The sequence below is a fragment of the Oncorhynchus kisutch genome, linkage group LG1, assembly GCF_002021735.2.
Source record: "Oncorhynchus kisutch isolate 150728-3 linkage group LG1, Okis_V2, whole genome shotgun sequence".
In the NCBI taxonomy this organism is placed as follows: Eukaryota; Metazoa; Chordata; class Actinopteri; order Salmoniformes; family Salmonidae; genus Oncorhynchus; species Oncorhynchus kisutch.
In genome coordinates this window covers 22,285,084-22,307,422 of record NC_034174.2, presented here as the reverse complement: position 1 = coordinate 22,307,422, position 22,339 = coordinate 22,285,084, and the positions used below count along the sequence as shown (strand labels likewise).

Genomic DNA, 22,339 nt, shown 5'->3' with positions numbered 1-22,339 from the left:
CTGGTGTCTGGAATCAATAGGCAATCAACAGCTTGTTTGCCTAAATTCTGTGCACTCGAGGGCAGCACACCTCATTCCCGCAAACCAATCTTTAATATCTCTGTGGTACAACACCACCTGTGCCCTCTCTCTCAAACACAGAGAGTAAGCACCTCTATTTGTAATGGGGCGATTGGTTTTAGAGTACTTCACCAATCACTACAGCAGCTTCGACAGCACTCACCTGTGGCACATTTAGACAGATATTTCACTCCTCTCCACAGTACACAAGGGATGCATTTAGCAGGCAGCATACACACTGATGCGGTACGCACGCACACGTACACACAGGAGGACAGATAGACACACACACACCACACACACAGAATTACCACATGCACACACACTCACTTACCAGACTTACCATTGTCGGCAGCCAGGAAGGTGGCCTCATAGATGTTGTTCCTGACGTACATAGACTCCCTGTCCAGCACAGCCATGGTGGTGATCTGACCATTGGTCCTGTTGATCCTCAGCCAGTTAGCGGGGTCAGACAGCTTGGAGTACCTGCAGACACAGTAGAAACTATTACAACATATATATAATCCCATAGTGATAATGCCTTAATATATCCTTCAGTACAAATAGAAGTAGAATTGGCAAATACCCTGTATCTAATCTGAACTTTTCCTGTAGTCCACAATCAGCTCCTTTGTCTTGCTCACATTGAGGGAGAGGTTGTTGTCCTGGCACCACACTGCCAGTTCTCTGACCTCTCTATAGGCCATCTCATCCTTGTCGGTGATCAGACCTACCACTGTTGTGTTGTCAGCAAACTTAATGATGATGTTAAGTCGTGTTTGGCCACACAGTCGTGGGTGAACAGGGAATACAGGAGGGGACTAAGTACACACCCCTGAGGAGCCCCAGTGTTAAGGATCAGCGTGGCAGACGTGTTGTTGCCTACTCTTACCACCTGGTGGCGGCCCGTCAGGAAGTCCAGGATCCAGTTGCAGAGGGAGGTGTCCCAGAGTCCTTAGCTTAGTGATGAACTTCGTGGGCACTATGGTGTTGAACACTGAGCTGTAGTTGATGAACAGCATTCTCACATAGGTGTTCCTTTGTCCATGTGAGAAAGGGAGGTGTGGAGTGCGATTGAGATTGCGTCATCAGGAAGCAGTATGGTATTCATGCAGCTTGGTTGACAGCTAACAACAAATTAAGAGCAATTTGCACAAACGAATGAGTATGTAAGTGGAGATATTAATTAGAGGTACAGGAGCTTACTTTCATGCAGGTAACACTGCCACATGAATTCAAAAGTATAGGTCTATATTTGTCTCCATAAATCAATCTAAATCAATGTGATTACTCCGTTAAAAGGCATTTGCCAGTGTGGAGAGATGGAAAGATACATTACATGACAAAAAGTTTGTGGACAGCCGCTCAACGGACAGCTCATTCCAAAAGCATGGGCATTAAATGGAGTTGGTCTCCCCTTTGCTGCTATACGAGCCTTTCCACTAGATGTTGAAACATTGCTGCGGGGACTTGCTTCCATTCAGTCACAAGACCATTACTGAGGATGGGCACTGATGTTGGGTGATTAGGCCTGGCTCGCAGTCGGTGTTCCAATTCATCCCAAAGGTGTTCGATGGGGTTGAGGTCAGGGCTGTGTGCAGGCCAGACAAATTCTTCCACACCGATCTCGACAAACCATTTCTGTATGGACCTAGCTTTGTGATTGGGGGAATTGTCATGCTGAAACAGGAAATGGCATTCCTCAAACTATTGGCACAAAGTTGGACGCACAATCGTCTGGAATGTCATTGAATGCTGTAGCGTTAAGATTTCCTTTAACTGGAAATAAGGGGCCTAGCCCGAACCATGAAATATAGCCCTAAACCATTATTACTCATCCACCAAACTTTACAGTTGTCACTATGCATTCGGACAGGTAGCGTTGTCCTGGCATTCGCCAAACCCAGATTTGTCCGTCTGACTGCCAGATGGTGAAGCGTGATTCATCAGTACAATGACAGCACTTACAGTTGACCGGGGCAGCTCTAACAGGGCAGGAATTTGGTGGCATCCTACAGTATGACAGTGCCACGTTGAAAGTCAGTAAGGCCATTCTACTGCCATTGTTTGTCTATGGAGATTGCATGGCTGTGTGCTACATTTTATACACCTGTCAGCAACGGGTGTGGCTGAAATAGCCGAATCCACTAATTTGATGGAGTGTCCACATACTTTGTATATATAGTGCAAATATAGAGACAGAGGTATAGAGAGATCAGATGCCTGGTGGGAGGAAGTTTGATGATGCTGCTGATGATTATGATGAGTCTAATTAGAGAACACGCTGGAGGATGACACAGGTTAGCGAGTGCCAACGAGATGTCTGGGAGATTATGGCAGCTAGGCAACTAAATCTATCTCCTGCTAATGAAACACACTCTGCCACATTTAGACTCCTGCAACCATGGAAATCCTGCACTCCGAGGGATGGAGGGAGGTAAGTCTAGATACATACATACACATTTTTCAATTTGGTGTTCCTTCATTAGGATATCAACAACAGAATAGACGGCAAAATAACAGGAACTTGAGAGTTAGAGAGAGTCGTGACAACAGACTTGGATGTCAGTTTGGATTTGGTGTCCCTTGACAGGTGAAACAGAGGTCTCTAGTTGGCATGAGAGGCCCTGTCATCTCTTCCCATGCCACGGTGGCACCCCAGGGGCACTCAAGCCTCTCTCTGACACCCAGCACCCAGCTGGCAGAGGCTGGCACAGGGAGAAGGACACACAGCTGGTGAGGAAGATCTATGATCCATCTACGCATGTCACTACTGCCCTGTAGTCTGAAAGTGAAATCAGCTGGCAAATCAGACCCTGTCCAACTCTTTCTTCTCCTCTCTACTCTCCTCTTCCTTCCCGTCTAGATTAGCGAGAATGAAGGGAGGAGGAGTCATGGGGCAGGAGAAAGGAAGGAGGAGTCTCTTCTGGTGTACACACACTGTAGATCCTCACGTCATCTGTCGGGCAAGTGAATCAACCAGTGGAGATTAGGCTGTCCAAACATGAACTGCCTGTCTGCTGCCACGACATCTCTGGAGAAGACAGGAGCGCTGACCTCTCATCAATAAAGGAGAAAGAAAGAGACTGAGAAAGTGAAAGGATTGAGTTAGAGAGAGAGGGAGGTGAGAGAAAAAGAGGAGTTCTGTGGCTCTAAGAAGACAAAATAACAGTGAAAGAGTAAGTTTGCACGAGGGAGTCCATTTATGAGAAGAACTGGTGTTTTTAGAGTTTATTTGTTTGCCTGCACCGCATCAATTCTCTAACATTTCCAGATTGCCTCTGAGTACTAGTGTTAGGCTGAATTTAGAGTTGAATTGATTGGTGCTGAATCTGGGGATGGAGTGGCTGGAGTTGCTCAGTGACCTTTGACCCGGTGAGTATGTGGGAGTTCTCTCCAGGGAGACCCACTGGGTCGATTTAGAGACAGCACCATGCCCCAGTGCCAAACCACTCAGGGAGTATGGCCCCGGATGCAAGCAATAGAGGGATCGATGAGGAGAGAGATGGAGAGAAACAGGGGTAGAGAAAGAAAGTGTGGCTGGACACACAGTCCAGCTCATTACAATTGTACCTTTTATCTCTTGTCGCTAGGCAACAGAAATTTATTGGACCTTGGTTTTGTGAGCGGTTCAGTTAGGGAAGGCAGTGTTTCAGCCTCACGAGAGAGCAAATCCAAGCAAAATACTATCAGCATCTATTCTAAAACAGTGAACATTCAGTACCTGACAGTTTGCTGGATGAAGAGGTCAGGGTCTTGGGCAGCAAACACGGTGAGTGTGGTGCCTGCAGGGACACCCTCCTCAAAACGGATGGACTTGGGGTTGGTGGGGAAGACAGGGGATTCGTTGACGTCCTGTACGGAGATGGTGACCCCAGCTGAAGACTGGAGAGAAGACTGGATCCCACTGGCCAGGGGGGCCTTGTTAGAGACTATCACAGTCAGCATGAAGGCCCTGTTCTGCTCATAGTCCACCGGCTGGAGGGAGAGAAGGGTGGGGAAGTAAGATATGTAAGGAGGGAGGTTGAGAACGAGAGAAGGCAAAGTTAAATTAAATAACAACTCAAATGCACCCATATCAATATGGAACCAAAGCACTTGGAGTTGTTTATGTAAAACAGTAAATGAGTCCCCTACCTTGACCACAGTGACCATGCCGTCGTTGTTGACAGGGTTGGTGCGGATGAGGAAGTGACCCTGGGGGTCTCCGCTGGCGATGCGGTACTGGGCAGCCCAGTTAGGGCTGTGGGGCTGATCCCTGTCAATCACTGTCAGGTTGGCCACCACCACATTCACACTGTTCTCTGGAACCTCCCCCGAAAACTACAGACAGAGAGAGGGTGTGAGGGAGGGAGGGAGTAAGTGAGATATTTGTATGAATTTGGATAATAGACACACTGTTTTCATTACAGCCATTCTGTTCCTTATACTGCTGAATGTCCGTGTGGAAATATTTATTTAAACCAATGGATTTGTTCAATTAAGTGTTTATACATTTACATTTAATTCTGCACATTTACCAATTAAGCAGTTAAATAAGTAATGCAATTAAATAGATTGCATGGACCATCTTTGGGTAACGATCTTCATTATATTCCAATCTAAAACTATTCAGTCTCACTAAATGATAGAGGAAACTCAGCAGAAACAGCATAAGAAACAACACAAAAACCTACTGTACAGGAATCTAGCCCAACTAACATCGCAAAGTTACATTCTGCAGCAGTCTCTTTATTAATCAAGAAACACAAACACACAACACATACTGTACACACACACACAGCTGTCATTGTCAGACAATAATCTGTGTTTCCTCTTGTGATGCGTTAACTGGTTTATGGTGTGTGACTGCCAGCTGCTGTTCCATCTAATGACTTCATCGTGGCGCTATGGCTGCATCCAACCCCCCCTCTTCCTCCTCCTTGCCCCCTGTCCCCCGCAGCACCGCCACGCCGCTAAGCACAGAAAAAATGTAATATGCACATTATCTGTGGTGTGTGGGCTCCTCTATTTCATTTTCATCCCGAGCTTCAACACAGACAGGAAAAACACTTTCCAAGCTTGTCTGACAACATTGGGAGAGAGAAGGGAAGAGCCAGATTGACATGTGGTATTAAAAACCTTATGCAACTGTTCTAACTGGATAATGCGCTCTGGGTAGATGTCCTCACCCTTGAAAGTAACAGGTGGTATGTCTGATAACCTGTGTAGGGGGCAGTATTTTGATGTTTGGATGAAAAACGTACCCAAATTAAACTGCCTATTTCTCAGGCTCAGAATCTAGAATATGCATATCATCATATCATCAGATTAGGATAGAAAACACTCTAATGTTTCCAAAGCTGTCAAAATATTGTCTGTGAGTATAACAGAACTAATATTACAGGCGAAAACCTGAGGAAAATCAAACCAGGAAGTGGCCTCTATTTTGAAAGCTCCATGTTCCATAGCCTGCCTTCATTCCATGTAAAGGGATATTAACCAGAGTCCTTTCCCTATGGCTCCCCCATGGTGTGAACAGTCTTTAGACATAGTTTCAGGCTTTTATTTAGAAAAATGAGCGAGAAAGATCACATCGCGTCATTGTATGGCTGGGTGCCAGCAGCGTTTTGTATGCGCAACAGCTTGGAGCAGCCATTTTCTCTCTCTCTCCTATTGAAGAAGCTACATTCCCGGTTAATATATTATCGATTATATATTGTAAAAACAACCTGAGGATAGATTATAAAAAACTTTTGAAATGTTTCTATGAACATTACGGATACTATTTGGAATTTTTGTCTGCAATGTCGTGACCGCTCGAGCCTGTTGATTTCTGAACATAACGCGCCAACCAAATGGAGGTATTTTGGATATAAAATAATCTTTATGGAACAAAAGGAACATTTATTGTGTAACTGGGAGTCTCGTGAGTGCAAACATCTGAAGATCATCAAAGGTATGCAATTTAATTTATTGCTTTTCTGACTTTCGTGACTTTAAAAACTCTAAAAACACTTGGCTGCTAGCTGTTTGTAATATTTTTCCTACTGAGAGAGATGTGCTTACATAAACGCTTGGTATGCTTTATCCGAAAAGCTTTATTGAAATATGACACGCCAGGTGGTTTAACAACAAGCTAAGCTGTATTTTGCTATATTGTACTTGTGATTTCATGAAAATTAAATATTTTTAGTGGTTTAATTTGAATTTGGCGCTCTGCAATTCAGCGGTGGTTGACGAAAATGATCCCGCTAACGGGATGGGTGCATCAAGAAGTCTGATAAGCAACCAGAGACAAACAGATCCAGAAGGGAACCTCCAGTGGTTACTAGTTAGGGAACTGGAGCTCCCAACATGGGTTCATAAAGGCAAGAGGATAAAAATGCATAGTTAAATCAGAATGCTTTAGTAAACTCCAATTCAGGTTGAATTGGAATGGAATCCATCTAGTTCAAAATTGAATAGACCCCAACCACTGAACTGCTTTTAACCACAGAGTTGGACACTGAATTGAGAAGAACTGAATAATATAAGAATTGAGCCTGGAAAAAGAGAACACTGCTATTTCAGAGTGTAGTACTGCATTTTTATTCTCACAAGAGGATCAGCAACTCAACATGAATCTATGGGCTCTTTTAATGTTCTCAATAGAACATAGTATTGGTTGAAAACAACAACGGGAACAAAAAGGCAATAATGTTAGCAAGAATTGTGAATAAAAATGCCCTTAAAAACATCTCTTGAAATTCTTCTCTCTCAGTAGAATGGTGCACAGTTAAATGTGTTTTAATGGTTATTATATCCTCCTTGTAATGGTAAAGGAGCCCGAGGCATTGGCAACACCAACACAATTAATTTCTGTTTTCCACGTCACACAAGTGCCACATGCAGTGGTACGTCTACTATCACTGATAGACAAACTTAGTGATAAACAAAATTGTGCCAACAATCATGCCACTAACTGTCCTTCAGTAATACGTTTCAGTAAAACTAGTCTGTTAGACACAGAAGATCTACAGGTAAACCAGGAATAGCATGAAATCAAGGCATACTGGAATCTATCTGGCTGAGATTTGAACATATGAACCTACAGACCACAGCTCCAAACACTCACCATTATGGATGTGAATTGAAAATGTCGACAGGATTATAGAGTTTAGCCTGAGTGTAATACACCTGATTAGATCACACCACCATAACACTAGAAGAGAGAGATTATAGAGTCGCTGAATGCAGCCTAATGAGTTGTGGCAAGTACCATTGTCTTTTTGTTTTTCACATAATGATGAACATCACACTCATATTCATGCCCATGTTCTGAAATGAATAAAACATTTGTCTTTTTTCAAATTAGAAGCAATATATCTGCTTGGTTTACGCCCCCGCAAGCAATTTTACTTAATTAGTGTGCTTATGTTTTCTCTCCATCTCCACATGAAAGATGCACATTCTTTCCTGTGTCTGTCATACACAAATAATTACTGAACTGCTCCAAGTGGAGTTTGCTGTGTGGGAATAGAAGAAAAGGGGTTGACAAACAAAACAACAGAGAATCTTCTAGGAAAATGGAGTGTGTTTGTTTCTGTCTGTGTATTTGTGTGCCGCGAGTAAAGCTGTGTGTGTGTCATACACAGCAGTAAGACAGTAAGACAGCTGTCTCTATGACTAACATGTCCTCTCCTGTCCCCACTCCTCTTCTCTGCCTCCCTCTCCCGTCCTCTGCAGTCTGCACCAACATAACCACTGTCCCTCCACAACAGAGGCCCATCCATCTGTTACTGTTGGAACACACAGTTTGACACTTGTGTTCCAAACCATGTGTTCTAAACCATGTTGCCAAAGTTTTTCTTTCTCCTTCTTTGTCATAAATGGTTTGTTTGCTATTATAATGTGTTATCTCTCTTGCAATGCCACGCGGTTCTAAACACTGTGAGGCAGTGAGGATTCTCAACACTCTCCACCCAACACCATGTCTGATACACCAGGGGTCCTACAACAGCAGACAGAGGCTGAGTTGTGGAGAGAGTAGAGACAGTGTGGAGTGGAGAGGAGTATGGCAAGGCAGTGTATGTGTGTGTGCCTGTGGAAGTTTGAGTGTTCCCCTGTGAGAGGGGAGTGAGAGAGACAGGACAGAGTGGTTCGAGGCGAGGCGTTGTTCAGTGGGCTAGTCTGTGACAGCTGGGGCCTCTTATCAGAGCATCCGGCTGGAACTACGCTGCTGCCTGCCTGGCACACTCCTCTCTCTGCAGATGGATGGACACACAGACAGAAAGAGGAGAGAGAGAGGGAGAAATAGAAAGAGAGAGAAAGAGAAACCAACGAAGGGAGAGACAGACTACTCCTCCCTTTTGATGCACGCATACATGCATGCGCAGACGCGCACACACACACACACACAAACAAACACGCACAGGCACACGCACACAATACGGAAGACAGGCTGCCTCCAGTGCAGATGTGTATGGGACTCGGGCCAGACGCCTGCAGGCAAACCATGGTCACCAGAAGAGCGAGGGCTCCTACCATCACCAAATAGAATGCCTATGATCATTCTCTATCCCCTCTCCCTTTCTGTCCCTCCATGTTGCTCCGTACCACTCCCCCTTTACTTCAGTAGCTCCCTCTTTCTCTTTCCATTTGGCCCCTTTCTTCTCCCTATTTTTAGACCTGTTTTTCTTTGCCTACTGTTTATCTCTCCACATGTTTCTGTCCCTCTCATCTGTACAGCTCTCTACCCTCCTGTCAAAGAGCCATGACCTTTTGTTCTCTAAGATAGCATCAGACACATGGACTGCATCTACAGCAGAGTTGGGGCACTGCCCTGTTGAATATCCATCAGCTGATGTTATCCTGTCATGAAGACAAATGTGTGGCCCTACAGTAGAGGTCAGTCCTGGGGTGGACAGGAGACTCACCGTCCTGGCGGTCAGCTCGGGAGGATTGTCGTTGATGTCGGTCACAGAGATGAGGGCGGTGGCCGTGTTGGACAGGCCAAAGTTCAGGTTCCCCTCCATGTCCGTGGCCTGGACGATGATGATGTACTGGGACACTTTCTGGAAAGACACATCAGATCAAGTGGGTGAATGAATGAATAATCTTTCAGAGTATGTGGGGGCGGTAACTGCACTGTCACACCCCCTCATCTAACATAAAAGCATATATTCACACTAACACTTTGCACCATTGCAGCATAGAAGAGGAGTATCACATTTGCAGCTCTGACACAGCACCCCTGCCAGCATTAATAGCTCTGAGCCTGACACACACACACACACACACACACACACACACACACACACACACACACACACACACACACACACACACACACACACACACACACACACACACACACACACACACACACACACACACACACACACACACACACACACACACACACACACACAAGAGAGTGAAGGCTTAGAAAGTGAGGGAGCTATGAGCGAGAGTGAAAGGCTCATCCATTACGGCCTACAAGCCTTACTTTCAACTCTCTGAGCAGCTCTGATCATCACTCATTCTAATGGAGGTGCCGGCACTTTAAGAAGAACAATTGTGCTGCAAATATTATAGAGAGTGAATGAACATTATTTAGCCCAGTTAGAGAGAATAGCTAGAGGCAGTGCTTTGAAAGAACAGTCAATCATGACGTCTGACAGTAGAGAAGACACAGCACACTGAGTCACTGTTCTCTCCTCTCTATTTTGTCATTCTCTGTCACACACACACACATGCACACGCACGCACACACATACACACACTCAAAAACAAAACTCATTCATACTTTTCCGCTGTCCATGGTGCTGAAGGTTCACTGTCTATCAGTGCAGCGATAGTGTCTCCCTCTCTCGTTCTCCAGTCTCCCCTGTTCTCTCCCTGTAAGCCTTTCAGAGACACCGCTCCTCTCTGCTCTCATTAATCCATCTGGCTAAACCCCCTATGGTGCTGGTGTGGAGACTGGACGTCAAGGACAGGTCAGTCAATGTGAAGAGGAGAGGAGAGGGAAGCCCATCCTAGCCTGCTGCGTCCAACCTTCCACCATTCAGCAGCCCTGCTATCTGCTATCACTGGGCCAGTTCTGCACTGTTGAGAGCACAGCCTATAACAGCTCTGGGGCCAGGACCTGAATCCCAGAAACATTGATGGTGGAACCCATGGGGCCATCTAGTGAACCCTGATGGACGTCAGTAAAAAGCTGGGGGGAAAAATCAATTCTCTCTCTCTCTCTCTCTCTGCTCAGGGAGCAGTGTGTTTAATAGTCAGGTCAGGTGATCAAGAGAGGCGTTTTAAAGCACTTAAACTCGCCCAGACTCATTTAAAGTTCTGCAGAGTCATTAGGACTCGCTCCACATGTTAACCTGAACTAGACCAGCTCTATGAATAAAAACTCAATATGGGCTGCTCTTTATTACAGTCATAATGAAATATCAATACCATCTCTTCTCATAGTGCACTGCAGTAATAGACCCTTTACACTCTCTCCAGACTGCCTCACTGTGATTCAGCCACATCAAGGTATCAGTAGTCCTAGATAGCTGCTGTCCAGTGGGTATCCTGACTCTGAGCAGGGAAAGGTGAGTTAAGCCTAACAGCAGGTGGCACTCTCACACAGTAGGGAAAATGGGACATGCTGTCCTGCAGCACTTTGTTCATCACCTGAGAGTTGAGAGAAGTTGATCTAAGTACACACATATGCAAACACACTCGCAAGGCACACCAACACACATCCTCTCCCTCCCGTCAGTTTGGTTGCCCCAACAAGCCAGAAAAAGGGGTCTCTAATGACTCCTCTAGATCTGCTGAACAGAAGTGTGTTAGATTAAAGAGTCCACCTAAGAAAGGAAATAAGCCTTCTTCTTCCACCAAGCAGAACAACAGCAGTGCTTTTCCCACGGGCCTAAGCCCTTGGACTTTAATGGGAAGTGTTGAAAGGCATCTATGGCCATAAGAACAGAGCACCGCTGGAAACGGAGGTCAAATTAGATCCTTTTTACAGGTACTGAATGAGGCTGTTTTTTTTTTACCAGAGACTGCAGAAAGAGCAAAAGGCTACAGGCTATCAGAACTCAATGGCCAGCATTTCACCAAAAGGTCAAATGAAAACTAAAAATGGTTGTCCAATGGTCACTGTTCAGAGTTTGAGAGAAACCGAGTTTGTTCTCGAATCTTTGTTGAAAAAATGGCCAACCCAAAAGGAGACGTTACTGACATTGACAACTGAAATGTAAGGTAACATTTTTACTAGCCAAACATTAATAGAGAATGAGCGGTGTGTGTTTGAGCTGTGTGTGTTTGAGCAGTGTGTGTTAGACAGGGTAGACTGAACATTTGAGAAAGAGAAAGCAAGTGTGAATGAGCACTGCACCAGCACTTTCCGTATTTGTTCTGTGGTTTGTGTTCCAGCCTGTCAGTCTGGTACTGACCACAGTGGTTACCCTGTCACTAACAATCTCCATCAAACAGCCACTGACTCACATTTAACCCAGAGAGACTCCTTCCCATTCACTGCAGCTCTCTGAGGAAAATGGAGCACAGAGCTCCTGCTAAATACACTGTATTAAACACAAAGTCACATGGACACACAATACAAACTTAAACCTTGACCAATATGATCCACTCATGAAATACAGTCATACACAAACCCTCAAAGAAACATCCATATACATATTTGCCACCAGATATGCCAAACAGAGTATGGCTAAGGTTTCTAAAGAAGTAGCCCCTAGTGCTGAACCACTTCACCATGTTGAGAGAGTGATACTCAGTCCCCTGGATACGTATGGAAACGCTAAGCCCCTGTAGGTGCCCAGAGCCATGCATGGTCCCCTGCCAGGCCTCTTTACTCCACCAAGGGGACAGTGTGTAGGCACTCCAGCACAGTGTCCGATCAATGCCCTAATCAGGCAGAGCAAAGCTGACACTTTCCAAACTGGAGCCGACACGAGTCAGCCACACAGATCAGCATCGTGCCCAGCCAGGCCCCAGAGAGGCTGCAGTAGCCTGGGGGAATGAAAAGAAACAGCCCTGCCACTCCAGCCAGGGCCAGAGAGTACAGAAACACCCCAGCCCAGTTGTGGCACACAGGGGCCAAGGCCACCTAAAGACAGTACGACTGTCTCACACTTAGAAGCTCTAACAACCAGCAGGCTACCTCACATTGTACTCTACCAGTTACAATCAGCTGCACTCAGGTCCAGGACTCATTTATAACCGTTGCATAAATGTCACACAAAATATCTCCATGTGCCATTTCTGAAAAGAATACGTACCTCTGTGTTTTTTTGCCCACGCTACAGACAGCTAAATCAGACTTGTAGAAGCCCAATGCTCTACTTTTGTGAAAATAGAATAAAAAATAAATAAAAACATTGTTTAGTTTGAAAAAGTCACTGCAAAATATCAAACCATTCTGCCCCCACCCTGTACTTCCCGCGGCTATGAGGTGGGGGCAGAATGGTTTGATATTTTGCAGTGCCTTTTTCAAACTAAACATGCATGCTGCCTATAGCAAGTGCCTATCCATGCATTCTGCAAGATTGATTGTATATTGGAAACCATTAAAAAGTAGGCTACAGTCCACACTTCTATGCAAAGGACCAATTATTGTTTAAAATGTTGTTAATCAATAGATTATTGGGTAAAAATGTCCTGACTTGGTACAGGCTCTGAAATGAAACAGGTTTATGATTTCAGACTCCTATCGCACAGCAATACTGCAGCCTACCCGTCCTGTCAAATATTTTACGTAAGCTATCGGTCTATTTAATGTGTTGGCAGAATGTTTTTTAAAATTCAGTCATTTATGCTGTATTTGGCAAAGGACCGTGACAGTTTCTGAAAGAGAAAACAATGGCAAATAGTTGTGGACCTGTCAGCAGAATGTTTCAATTCAACAATTTTTTTGCATAGACTTTTCCCCCAACCTAAATATGCTGGATTATCTGCAAATTCTGAAACATTGTCTAGGCTACTCAAAACAAATTCAGGAGTACAATAGCATACATACTTCAAACTGTCAAATTCTTCTGTAGGCTATAAACCACACTGCCTATGGGATCACATACATCAAAACTTGAAATACATAGTCTACCTATTTATATAGACCCAATTAAATGAGAGATGCAGATGGTAATTTGATGTATGGCTACAGGAATATGAACCCATCGCAGCTAGAAAAGGTGAGGCATGTATTTCAATCAATGGAATTGTCTGTACAAATTCCAATCCCTCATATTTTATTTGTAAATATATATATATATATATATATTTTTTTAAATATATTTTCTAAATATATTTTCCTTGATTATTTTCCCCTAACCCTACCATGCCTCCCATAACTGGAGTAAACTAATAGACAACTACACTTACAGTGCCCTTGGAAAGTATTCGGAAACCTGGACTTTTTCAAAGTTTTGTTACGTTACTGCCTTATTCTAAAATTGATTAAATAAAATAAAATAAAAATCTACACACAATACCCCATTGTGACAGAGCAAAAACACGTTTTTAGAAATGTATGCAAAAAAAATAAAACGTATTTACATAAGTATTCAGACCCTTTGCTATGAGACTTGAAATTGAGCTCAAGTGCATCCTGTTTTCATTGATCATCTTTGAGAAGTTTCTACAACTTGATTGGAGTCCACCTGTGGTAAATTCAATTGACTGGACATGATTTGGAAAGGCACATACCTGTCTATATAAGATCCCACAGATGAAGGTGCATGTCAGAGCAAAACCAAAGCCATGAGGTCAAAGGAGCTCAGAGACAGGATTGGGTTGAGGCACAGATCTGGGGAAGGGTACCAAAACATTTATGCAGCATTGAAGGTCCCAAAGAACACAGTGGCCTCCATCATCCTTAAATAGAAGAAGACTCTTCCTAGAGCTGGCCGCCCGGCCAAACAGAAAACAGGGGAGAGGTGCCTTGGTCAGGGAGGTGACCAAGAACCACACCAGAGCTTGAGGATCTGCAGAGAAGAATGGGAACTCTCCCATACAGGTGTGTCAAGCTTGTAGAGTCATACCCAAGAAGACTTGAGGCTGTAATCGCTGCAAAAGGTGCTTTAACAAAGTACTGAGTAAAGGGTCTGAATACTTATGTAAATGTGATAGCAATTAGATTTTTTATAAATGTGAAGCAATTTATAAAAACCTGTTTTTGTTTTGTCATTATGGTCTATTGTGTGTAGATTGATGAGGACAAAAACAGTTTAATCAATTTTATAATAAGGCTGTAACGTAACAAAATGTGGAAAAAGTCAAAGGTTCTGAATGCACTGTAGGCTTCTACTTCCAACTTATACATACTATGTACATTTTACTGACATTTTTTGTTTGTTTTTAGTCCCATCCTTCAGCTCCAGTCAACCCCTCCCATCTATCCCTGAACACATTCCAATTTTGGATTTGCAATATACATTTTGTACTTTGCTGTGACATTCCCCAAAAGTTCTGAACCTTTCTATAGATTCTACCTACTGTAAAATAAAGATAACATTTTTTGCTAAGAGTATTATTATATTATTGATCGATTGGTTATGACTTTTTATAACACCCAGCAGTGCGATCTGCAGAGTTAGCTCCAGGTAAATGTTGCAATTCTTAAGCCATTCCTGAAACTTCGACCAAAAACAAGCTACATATGACAGTACCCAAACAAATGATCTAATGATTCTGTTTCTTCGCAGCAAAATCTGCAGAGCTGAGATGGTTGTATCTCCATATAAATATATATATATACAGTGGGGTAAAAAAGTATTTAGTCAGCCACCAATTGTGCAAGTTCTCCCAATTTTCATCATAGGTACACTTCAACTATGAAAAAGAAAATTCCAGAAAATCACATTGTAGGTTTTTTAATGAATTTTTTAAATGATTTTATTTGCAAATTATGGTGGAAAATAAGTATTTGGTCACCTACAAACAAGCAACATTTCTGGCTCTCACAGACCTGTACCTTCTTCTTTAAGAGGCTCCTCTGTCCTCCACTTGTTACCTGTATTAATGGCACCTGTTTGAACTTGTTATCAGTATAAAAGACACCTGTCCACAACCTCAAACAGTCACACTCCAAACTCCACTATGGCGAAGACCAAAGAGCTGTCAAAGGACACCAGAAACAAAATTGTAGACCTGCACCAGGCTGGGAAGACTGAATCTGCAATAGGTAAGCAGCTTGGTTTGAAGAAATCAACTGTGGGAGCAATTATTAGGAAATGGAAGACATACAAGACCACTGATAATCTCCCTCGATCTGGGGCTCCACGCAAGATCTCACCCCGTGGGGTCAAAATTATCACAAGAACGGTGAGCAAAAATCCCAGAACCACACGGGGGGACCTAGTGAATGGCCTGCTGGGACCAAAGTAACAAAGCCTACCATCAGTAACACACTATGCCGCCAGGGACTCAAATCCTGCAGTGCCAGACGCGTCCCCCTGCTTAAGCCAGTACATGTCCAGGCCCGTCTGAAGTTCGCTAGAGAGCATTTGGATGATCCAGAAGGAGATTGGGAGAATGTCATATAGAGGACAAAGAATGCTGAGTTGCATCCAAAGAACACCATACCTACTGTGAAGCATGGGGTGGAAACATCATGCTTGGGGCTGTTTTTCTGCAAAGGGACCAGGACGACTGATCCGTGTAAAGGAAAGAATGAATGGGGCCATGTATCGTGAGATTTTGAGTGAAAACCTCCTTCCATCAGCAAGAGCATTGAAGATGAAACGTGGCTGGGTATTTCAGCATGACAATGATCCCAAACACACCGCCCGGGCAATGAAGGAGTGGTTTCGTAAGAATGTCCTGGAGTGGCCTAGCCAGTCTCCAGATCTCAACCCCATAGAAAATCTTCGGAGGGAGTTGAAAGTCCGTGTTGCCCAGCAACAGCCCCAAAACATCACTGCTCAAGAGGAGATCTGCATGGAGGAATGGGCCTTACAGAAAACATTTGACCTCTGTCATTGCCAACAAAGGGTATATAACAAAGTATTCAGATAAACTTTTGTTATTGACCAAATACCTATTTTCCACCATAATTTGCAAATAAATTCATTAAAAATCCTACAATGTGATTTTCTGGATTTTTTTTCTCATTTTGTCTGTCATAGTTGAAGTGTACCTATGATGAGAACTTGCACAATTGGTGGCTGACTAAATACTTTTTTGCCCCACTGTATATATATAACATTCTATTGGTTTCAGGAATTTTGTATAAAAATGTCAATTGAAAACTGAGTTTTGAATCCAGCGTCGTTTGGTGTATCAGTTCATAAACATGGAATCGATACATCGAAAATCTATTCAACTATTTTACAATCTATATGGCAGAGTTGTCCATTTTTTGGTTCTTAAATTAAACTGGTATACTTTTTTATTTATTACAATTTTCTTTGTCAAAGTAACAGATACAGTAATCTCGGTTAACCCAGAACTAAAGTATTGCGTAATTGGTCAGATGCTCGATTAAGTTCTGGGTCCTTACATGTCATTAAGAGAAGAGATAGAATGAGGATCATAACCGGAATGAAGAGCTCTATCCTCTCTCTTTGCAAGTTATGGGCATGTCTAGGGGCCAAATGTCCACTCCCCTTCTGAAATTTGAAACCTGCGAAATCGTGATTTGTCCAAATAACCAATTCCGAAAAGGAACCCGAACTGAGTGGGTAGGTGACAATGCAGTGGGAAAGGACGAGGGAGATCCATGGCTCTGTAAAGGCGGAAGCAGAAACACTTTTTATTCTGTTGGCGTGAGTGAAGAAATGGAGTGGAATACTGTAACATCTAAGAATGAAGCTAGAAGGGCTAAAGTTGTAAATCAAGTATGATAATGCCTCATTGCTTGTTGGAGTACGATTCATGAACAAGGATATTTTGGGGGGGAAACCCGCTTGCAGTAACAAAGATGGTGAAGGATGCATTGGGAGAAGTGGAGTCAGTCAGACTGACCAAGAGTGGTATGATGTTGATTTCATGGTTGTCAAAAGAAGAATGAAAAAATTAGAAAATGATAAAATGAGAAAGCATTGTGGCTCTGCAAATTATTGACGCATGAAGTGGCAAGTTATGATTATCGGAGTAGGGCACCGATAAAAGGTGTCATATCAGGTTTCTCGGTAGATATTGAGGCTTCATGGTTTAAGATGAACATTCCAGGAATGGTTGATTCACATTGCTTAACCTGCAATTTGAATGGTAAAAAGGAAGAAAGTCTTGATGAAGAATTTCTCCAAATTCATATAAAGCTGGGATATATGAGATATGCGGTGTGAGCTTATGTACAAAAGATGCTTTCAATGTCATAAATGTTAAAAAGTTTGGCCACGGGTCAAGTGTTTGCAAACGGAAAATCATTGTTGAAGAGTCTAAGGATGCAATGTGTTGCAATTGTGATGGGGATCACATTCCAGAGTTCTCTGAGTGCCCTGTTAGGGTGAAGGAGGAAAAAGTAGAAAGGATCAGGGCTGTCGAGACGTTCTTCTATGCGAGTGGAGATTATGAAGCCTTGGCAGTGGATCCCCAGCAGCCTGTGGATGTCAGTCTGAAGAACGCTGATTTTGTTGCATTTATTGTGCAGGTGGTTCATTTTACAGGACAAACAAACAAAAAAGAAACTGGAAATCATTGTGAAAGCAGCTAAGATATTATTGGATTTCCAGGACTTCACGGCTGAAACATTGCTGGGAATACTGACTAAATATGTTCCCCCATCTCAGGTCCCAGAGCCTGCTTATGTCACGCCCTGGTCGAAGTATTTTGTGTTTATCTTCATTTATTTGGTCAGGCCAGGGTGTGGCATGGGTTTTTGTATGTGGTGTGTATGTATTGGTATTGTAGCTTAGTGGGGTGTTCTAGTTAAGTCTATGGCTGTCTGAAGTGGTTCTCAATCAGAGGCAGGTGTTTATCGTTGTCTCTGAATGGGAACCATATTTAGGCAGTCATATTCTTTGAGTGTGTCGTGGGTGATTGTCCTTAGTGTCCTTGTTCCTGTGTTAGTTTACACTAGTATAGGCTGTTTCAGTTTTCGTTACGTTCTTTGTTTTCTAGTGTTTATAATTGATTCATGTTTTACATTTGTTTATTAAACATGGATCGCAATCTACACGCTGCATTTTGGTCCGACTCTCCTTCACCACAAGAGAACCGTTACAGCTTAGGGATCTGAGTACATTTGACTAAGTGAAGGAGTACATTGAATTTAGTTTTAGTTTTTTGAGAATAATATGTTTTATTTATTTAAAAGTAATTGTAAAACGTATCTCAGTTTTCACCCCACCCAGTAGGTGGTGGCAATGTAGTCTGCCTATAAAACCTTAAAGAAGAAGAACTGGAACTAATGCTGCTTGTTATCTGTATCATAACAGATCTACGATACCACTTATGTTTACGTAGTCTGTCCACAAAAAAACGGTAAAGCCATTTCTCTCTGTTCCACTCAATTAGTAGTTACTGCTCTTTTGCTTGGCAGAGTAACTTCTATATGTACAGTGGCTCTATTTCTCAGGCAGAGAAAGAGGGTCCCAGAAACAGCTTAGCCCTGCTTGTTAACCCGTGTGCTGAAACATGCAGTGATACGCGATGGCACGGGAGAGGTGAGGTCAGGGGTGCAGTGAGTGGGAGGGTAATTGGCATTCAGGAGTGTTCAGGGCTGGGTGATGCTGAAGTGTCCTTCATGTCCCCCTGCTCTCCTCCTTGCTGAAGAGGCTCCCTCACCCCTTAATTAACACATGAATATTCCAATTAGACACCAGTGCTACTGATGAAGAGAATTAACTGCTACAAAACTGTGTGTGTGTGTGCGTACTGGCATGCGGGTGTGTGCATGCATACCTGTCTGTTAATGCCTGAGAGTGTGTTTACAGTATGTATGTGACCTTGAGTGTAGGTGGGTGAACACCCAGTTGTCCCAGTTTAATGGGGAGGATCAATAGGAGAAAGGCAGGTGGCATTGGGCTACTGCGCTATCTAGATTAATGGGGTTGACTCCCATTCAATCAGCTGTGGGGGGGACCAGGGAACAGGGAAACAGGCCCTGCATTAACTGCAGACTGACGCCCGACTGTCAACACTATACTATTTAACATCTATACTTAAATGAGAGAAGGACATGCACACATACATAAGGAACTTGCATGAAATTGGGTTTGTTTCTTTTCCTGAATATTCACCACAAATCAGATATTAAGCAACTAAACCTGTCAGCCATACCAGTCTTATTTTCCATAGAGGTCAAATCGGTCTGCGTTCTAAAGGATGGTCAGGCTGGAGTTATTGCCTAGTGGGACTATTGGGAAATCTCTGAATATAAACGTTATGAGACTCGTGGTGCCAGAGCTCAAAGGTTTATACTCAGCACTTGTACTTTTATGGCTTTGGTAAAATCATCAGACTAAGTGATGAGTATCAAATAATATCATAATGATAGAGTATGTTATACATTTATGTCTTTGGACCATTTAGGAGTAGGATTGGCGGTTGTATTTTGCCCTGAATGTCAGGCCACAGAGTGTTAGGAGTGAGAGTCTGAAATAATGTGAGAGACAGACTGCAGGGTGTTAGGAGTGAGAGTCTGAAATAATGTGAGGGACTGTGAGAGACAGAGGACCGGCATGTTGTCCGGTCCTCTGGCAGTCTCTATGGGGGTGCCACAGGGTTAAATTCTCGGGCCGACTCTTTTCTCTGTATATATCAATGATGTTGCTCTTGCTGCGGGCTATTCCCTGATCCACCTCTACGCAGATGACACCATTCTGTATACTTCTGGCCGTTCCTTGGACACTGTGCTATCTAACCTCCAAACGAGCTTCAATGCCATACAACACTCCTTCCGTGGCCTCCAACTGCTCTTAAACACTAGTAAAACCAAATGCATGCTCTTCAACCATTCGCTGCCTGCACCCGCATGCCCGACTAGCATCACCACCCTGGATGGTTCCGACCTAGAATATGTGGACATCTATAAGTACCTAGGTGTCTGGCTAGACTGTAAACTCTCCTTCCAGACTCATATCAAACATCTCCAATCTAAAATCAAATCTAGAGTCGGCTTTCTATTTCGCAACAAAGCCTCCTTTTCTCACGCCGCCAAACTTACCCTCGTAAAACTGACTATCCTACCGATCCTCGACTTCGACGATGTCATCTACAAAATAGCTTCCAATACCCTACTCAGCAAACTGGATGCAGTTTATCACAGTGACATCCGTTTCGTTACTAAAGCACGTTATACCACCCACCACTGCGACCTGTATGCTCTAGTCGGCTGGCCCTCGCTACATATTCGTCGCCAGACCCACTGGCTCCAGGTCTTCTACAAGTCCATGCTAGGTAAAGCTCCGCCTTATCTCAGTTCACTGGTCACGATGGCAACACCCACCCGTAGCACGCGCTCCAGCAGGTGTATCTCACTGATCATCCCTAAAGTTAACACCTCATTTGGCCGCCTTTCCTTCTAGTTCTCTGCTGCTTGTGACTGGAACGAATTGCAAAAATCGCTAAAGTTGGAGACTTTTATCTCCCTCACCAACTTCTAACATCTGCTATCTGAGCAGCTAACTGATCGCTGCAGCTGTTCATAGTCCATCGGTAAATAGACTACCCAATTTACCTACCTCATCCCCGTACTGTTTTTATTTATTTACTTTTCTGCTCTTTTGCACACCAGTATCTCTACCTGCACATGACCATCTGATCATTTATCACTCCAGTGTTAATCTGCAAATTGTAATTATTCATCTACCTCCTCATGCCTTTTGCACACAATGTATATAGACTCTTTTTTTCTTTTTTTCTACTGTGTTATTGACTTGTTTATTGTTTACTCCATGTGTAACTTGTGTGTGTTGTTGTCTGTTCACACTGCTATGTTTTATCTTGGCCAGGTCGCAGTTGTAAATGAGAACTTGTTCTCAACTAGCCTACCTGGTTAAATAAAGGTTAAAAATTGTTTTGTTTTATAACAGACTGCAGGGTGTTAGGAGTGAGAGTCTGAAATAATGTGAGGGACTTTGAGAGACAGACTGCAGGGTGTTAGGAGTGAGAGTCTGAAATAATGTGAGGGACTGTGAGAGACAGACTGCAGGGTGTTAGGAGTGAGAGTCTGAAATAATGTGAGGGACTGTGAGAGACTTCAGGGTGTTAGGAGCGAGAGTCTGAAATAATGTGAGGGACTGTGAGAGACAGACTGCAGGGTGTTAGGAGTGAGAGTCTGAAATAATGTGAGGGACTGTGAGAGACAGACTGCAGGGTGTTAGGAGCGTGAGTCTGAGATAATGTGAGGGACTGTGAGAGACAGACTGCAGGGTGTTAGGAGTGTGAGTCTGAGATAATGTGAGGGACTGTATGAGACAGACTGCAGGGTGTTAGGAGTGTGAGTCTGAGATAATGTGAGGGACTGTGAGAGACCAGACTGCAGGGTGAGAACAGCCTCTCATAAAAGACTCTGCAGACAGCCTGCTGATGCATTATGGGATAAACAGAGTTGACCCTCCATGACCTCCCTCATTAGTGATCTAAGAAGAAGTGGGATAAGGAGGGGCACACACCTGCAGGGGTAGGGTAGAGGATAAATCAGGTGAAATCCATTCCCATGACCCCCTCCAGGAGGACCAGAACGTGTTGATATTTTATAGTCATTAATGGTGCTGTTTGCAGGGTTGGGGTCAATTCCATTTAAACTACTGTCAACTGAATCGGACATGAACAGTCTCTAAACATTAATAATATAATTCAGTTCCTGAACAGACTGGAATATAGATAGGAATTGACCCCAACCCTGTCTGACTATTTTACTCATAATGGTTAAGGTTTAGTCTAGGGAGGGAGGGAATCCTGAGTTAGTTATTAAGGGCAAAAGGTGACTGACTGGTGTACAGGGGTGGTGACCTATAGGAATGAGAACACCATCCACTGTCAGACTATAGCTAACACCAACAACATACACTGTGGATGTGCAGTAACAGGCTGACATGAAACTGATCCAACAGGAAGTCAATGCCCCTTCATCCCCCCTGCTCCCCTGACAGACAGTGTGACCTTGTTGTGCTACTGACCTCCCTGTCCAGGCCAGCAGCCATGGTGAAGATGTCTCCCGTCTCACTGTTGATGGTGAACATGTTGGGGATGGGCATGTGGGGGGTCTGGGACAGGATCCGGTAGCGCACCATCCCATTGGCTGTGGTGTCATCATCTGAGTCGTTGGCTGTCACTTTCATCACCAACGTGCCTGCCAACAGAGAAGAGAAACAGCCAGCAACAGTTAGAGGAAAACACTGTGAATCGCTCAGTGAAGGAA

The 22,339-nt window shown here is 43.7% G+C and overlaps 1 protein-coding gene across 2 annotated transcripts in view; it reads right to left on the bottom strand.

Annotated features, from left to right (window-relative positions):
- The window catches only part of LOC109908223 (cadherin-4), a 327,390-nt gene that overhangs the window by 9,214 nt on the left and 295,837 nt on the right, over positions 1-22,339 (bottom strand). For both annotated transcript variants that reach the window (XM_031801612.1, XM_031801646.1), the window contains exons 8-12: positions 22,098-22,270; positions 8,958-9,095; positions 4,198-4,383; positions 3,785-4,038; positions 404-546 (exon numbers count right to left, since the gene is read on the bottom strand). In XM_031801612.1, coding sequence (XP_031657472.1) covers positions 404-546; positions 3,785-4,038; positions 4,198-4,383; positions 8,958-9,095; positions 22,098-22,270 — 894 coding nt within the window. The remainder of the gene's footprint in view (positions 1-403; positions 547-3,784; positions 4,039-4,197; positions 4,384-8,957; positions 9,096-22,097; positions 22,271-22,339) is intronic.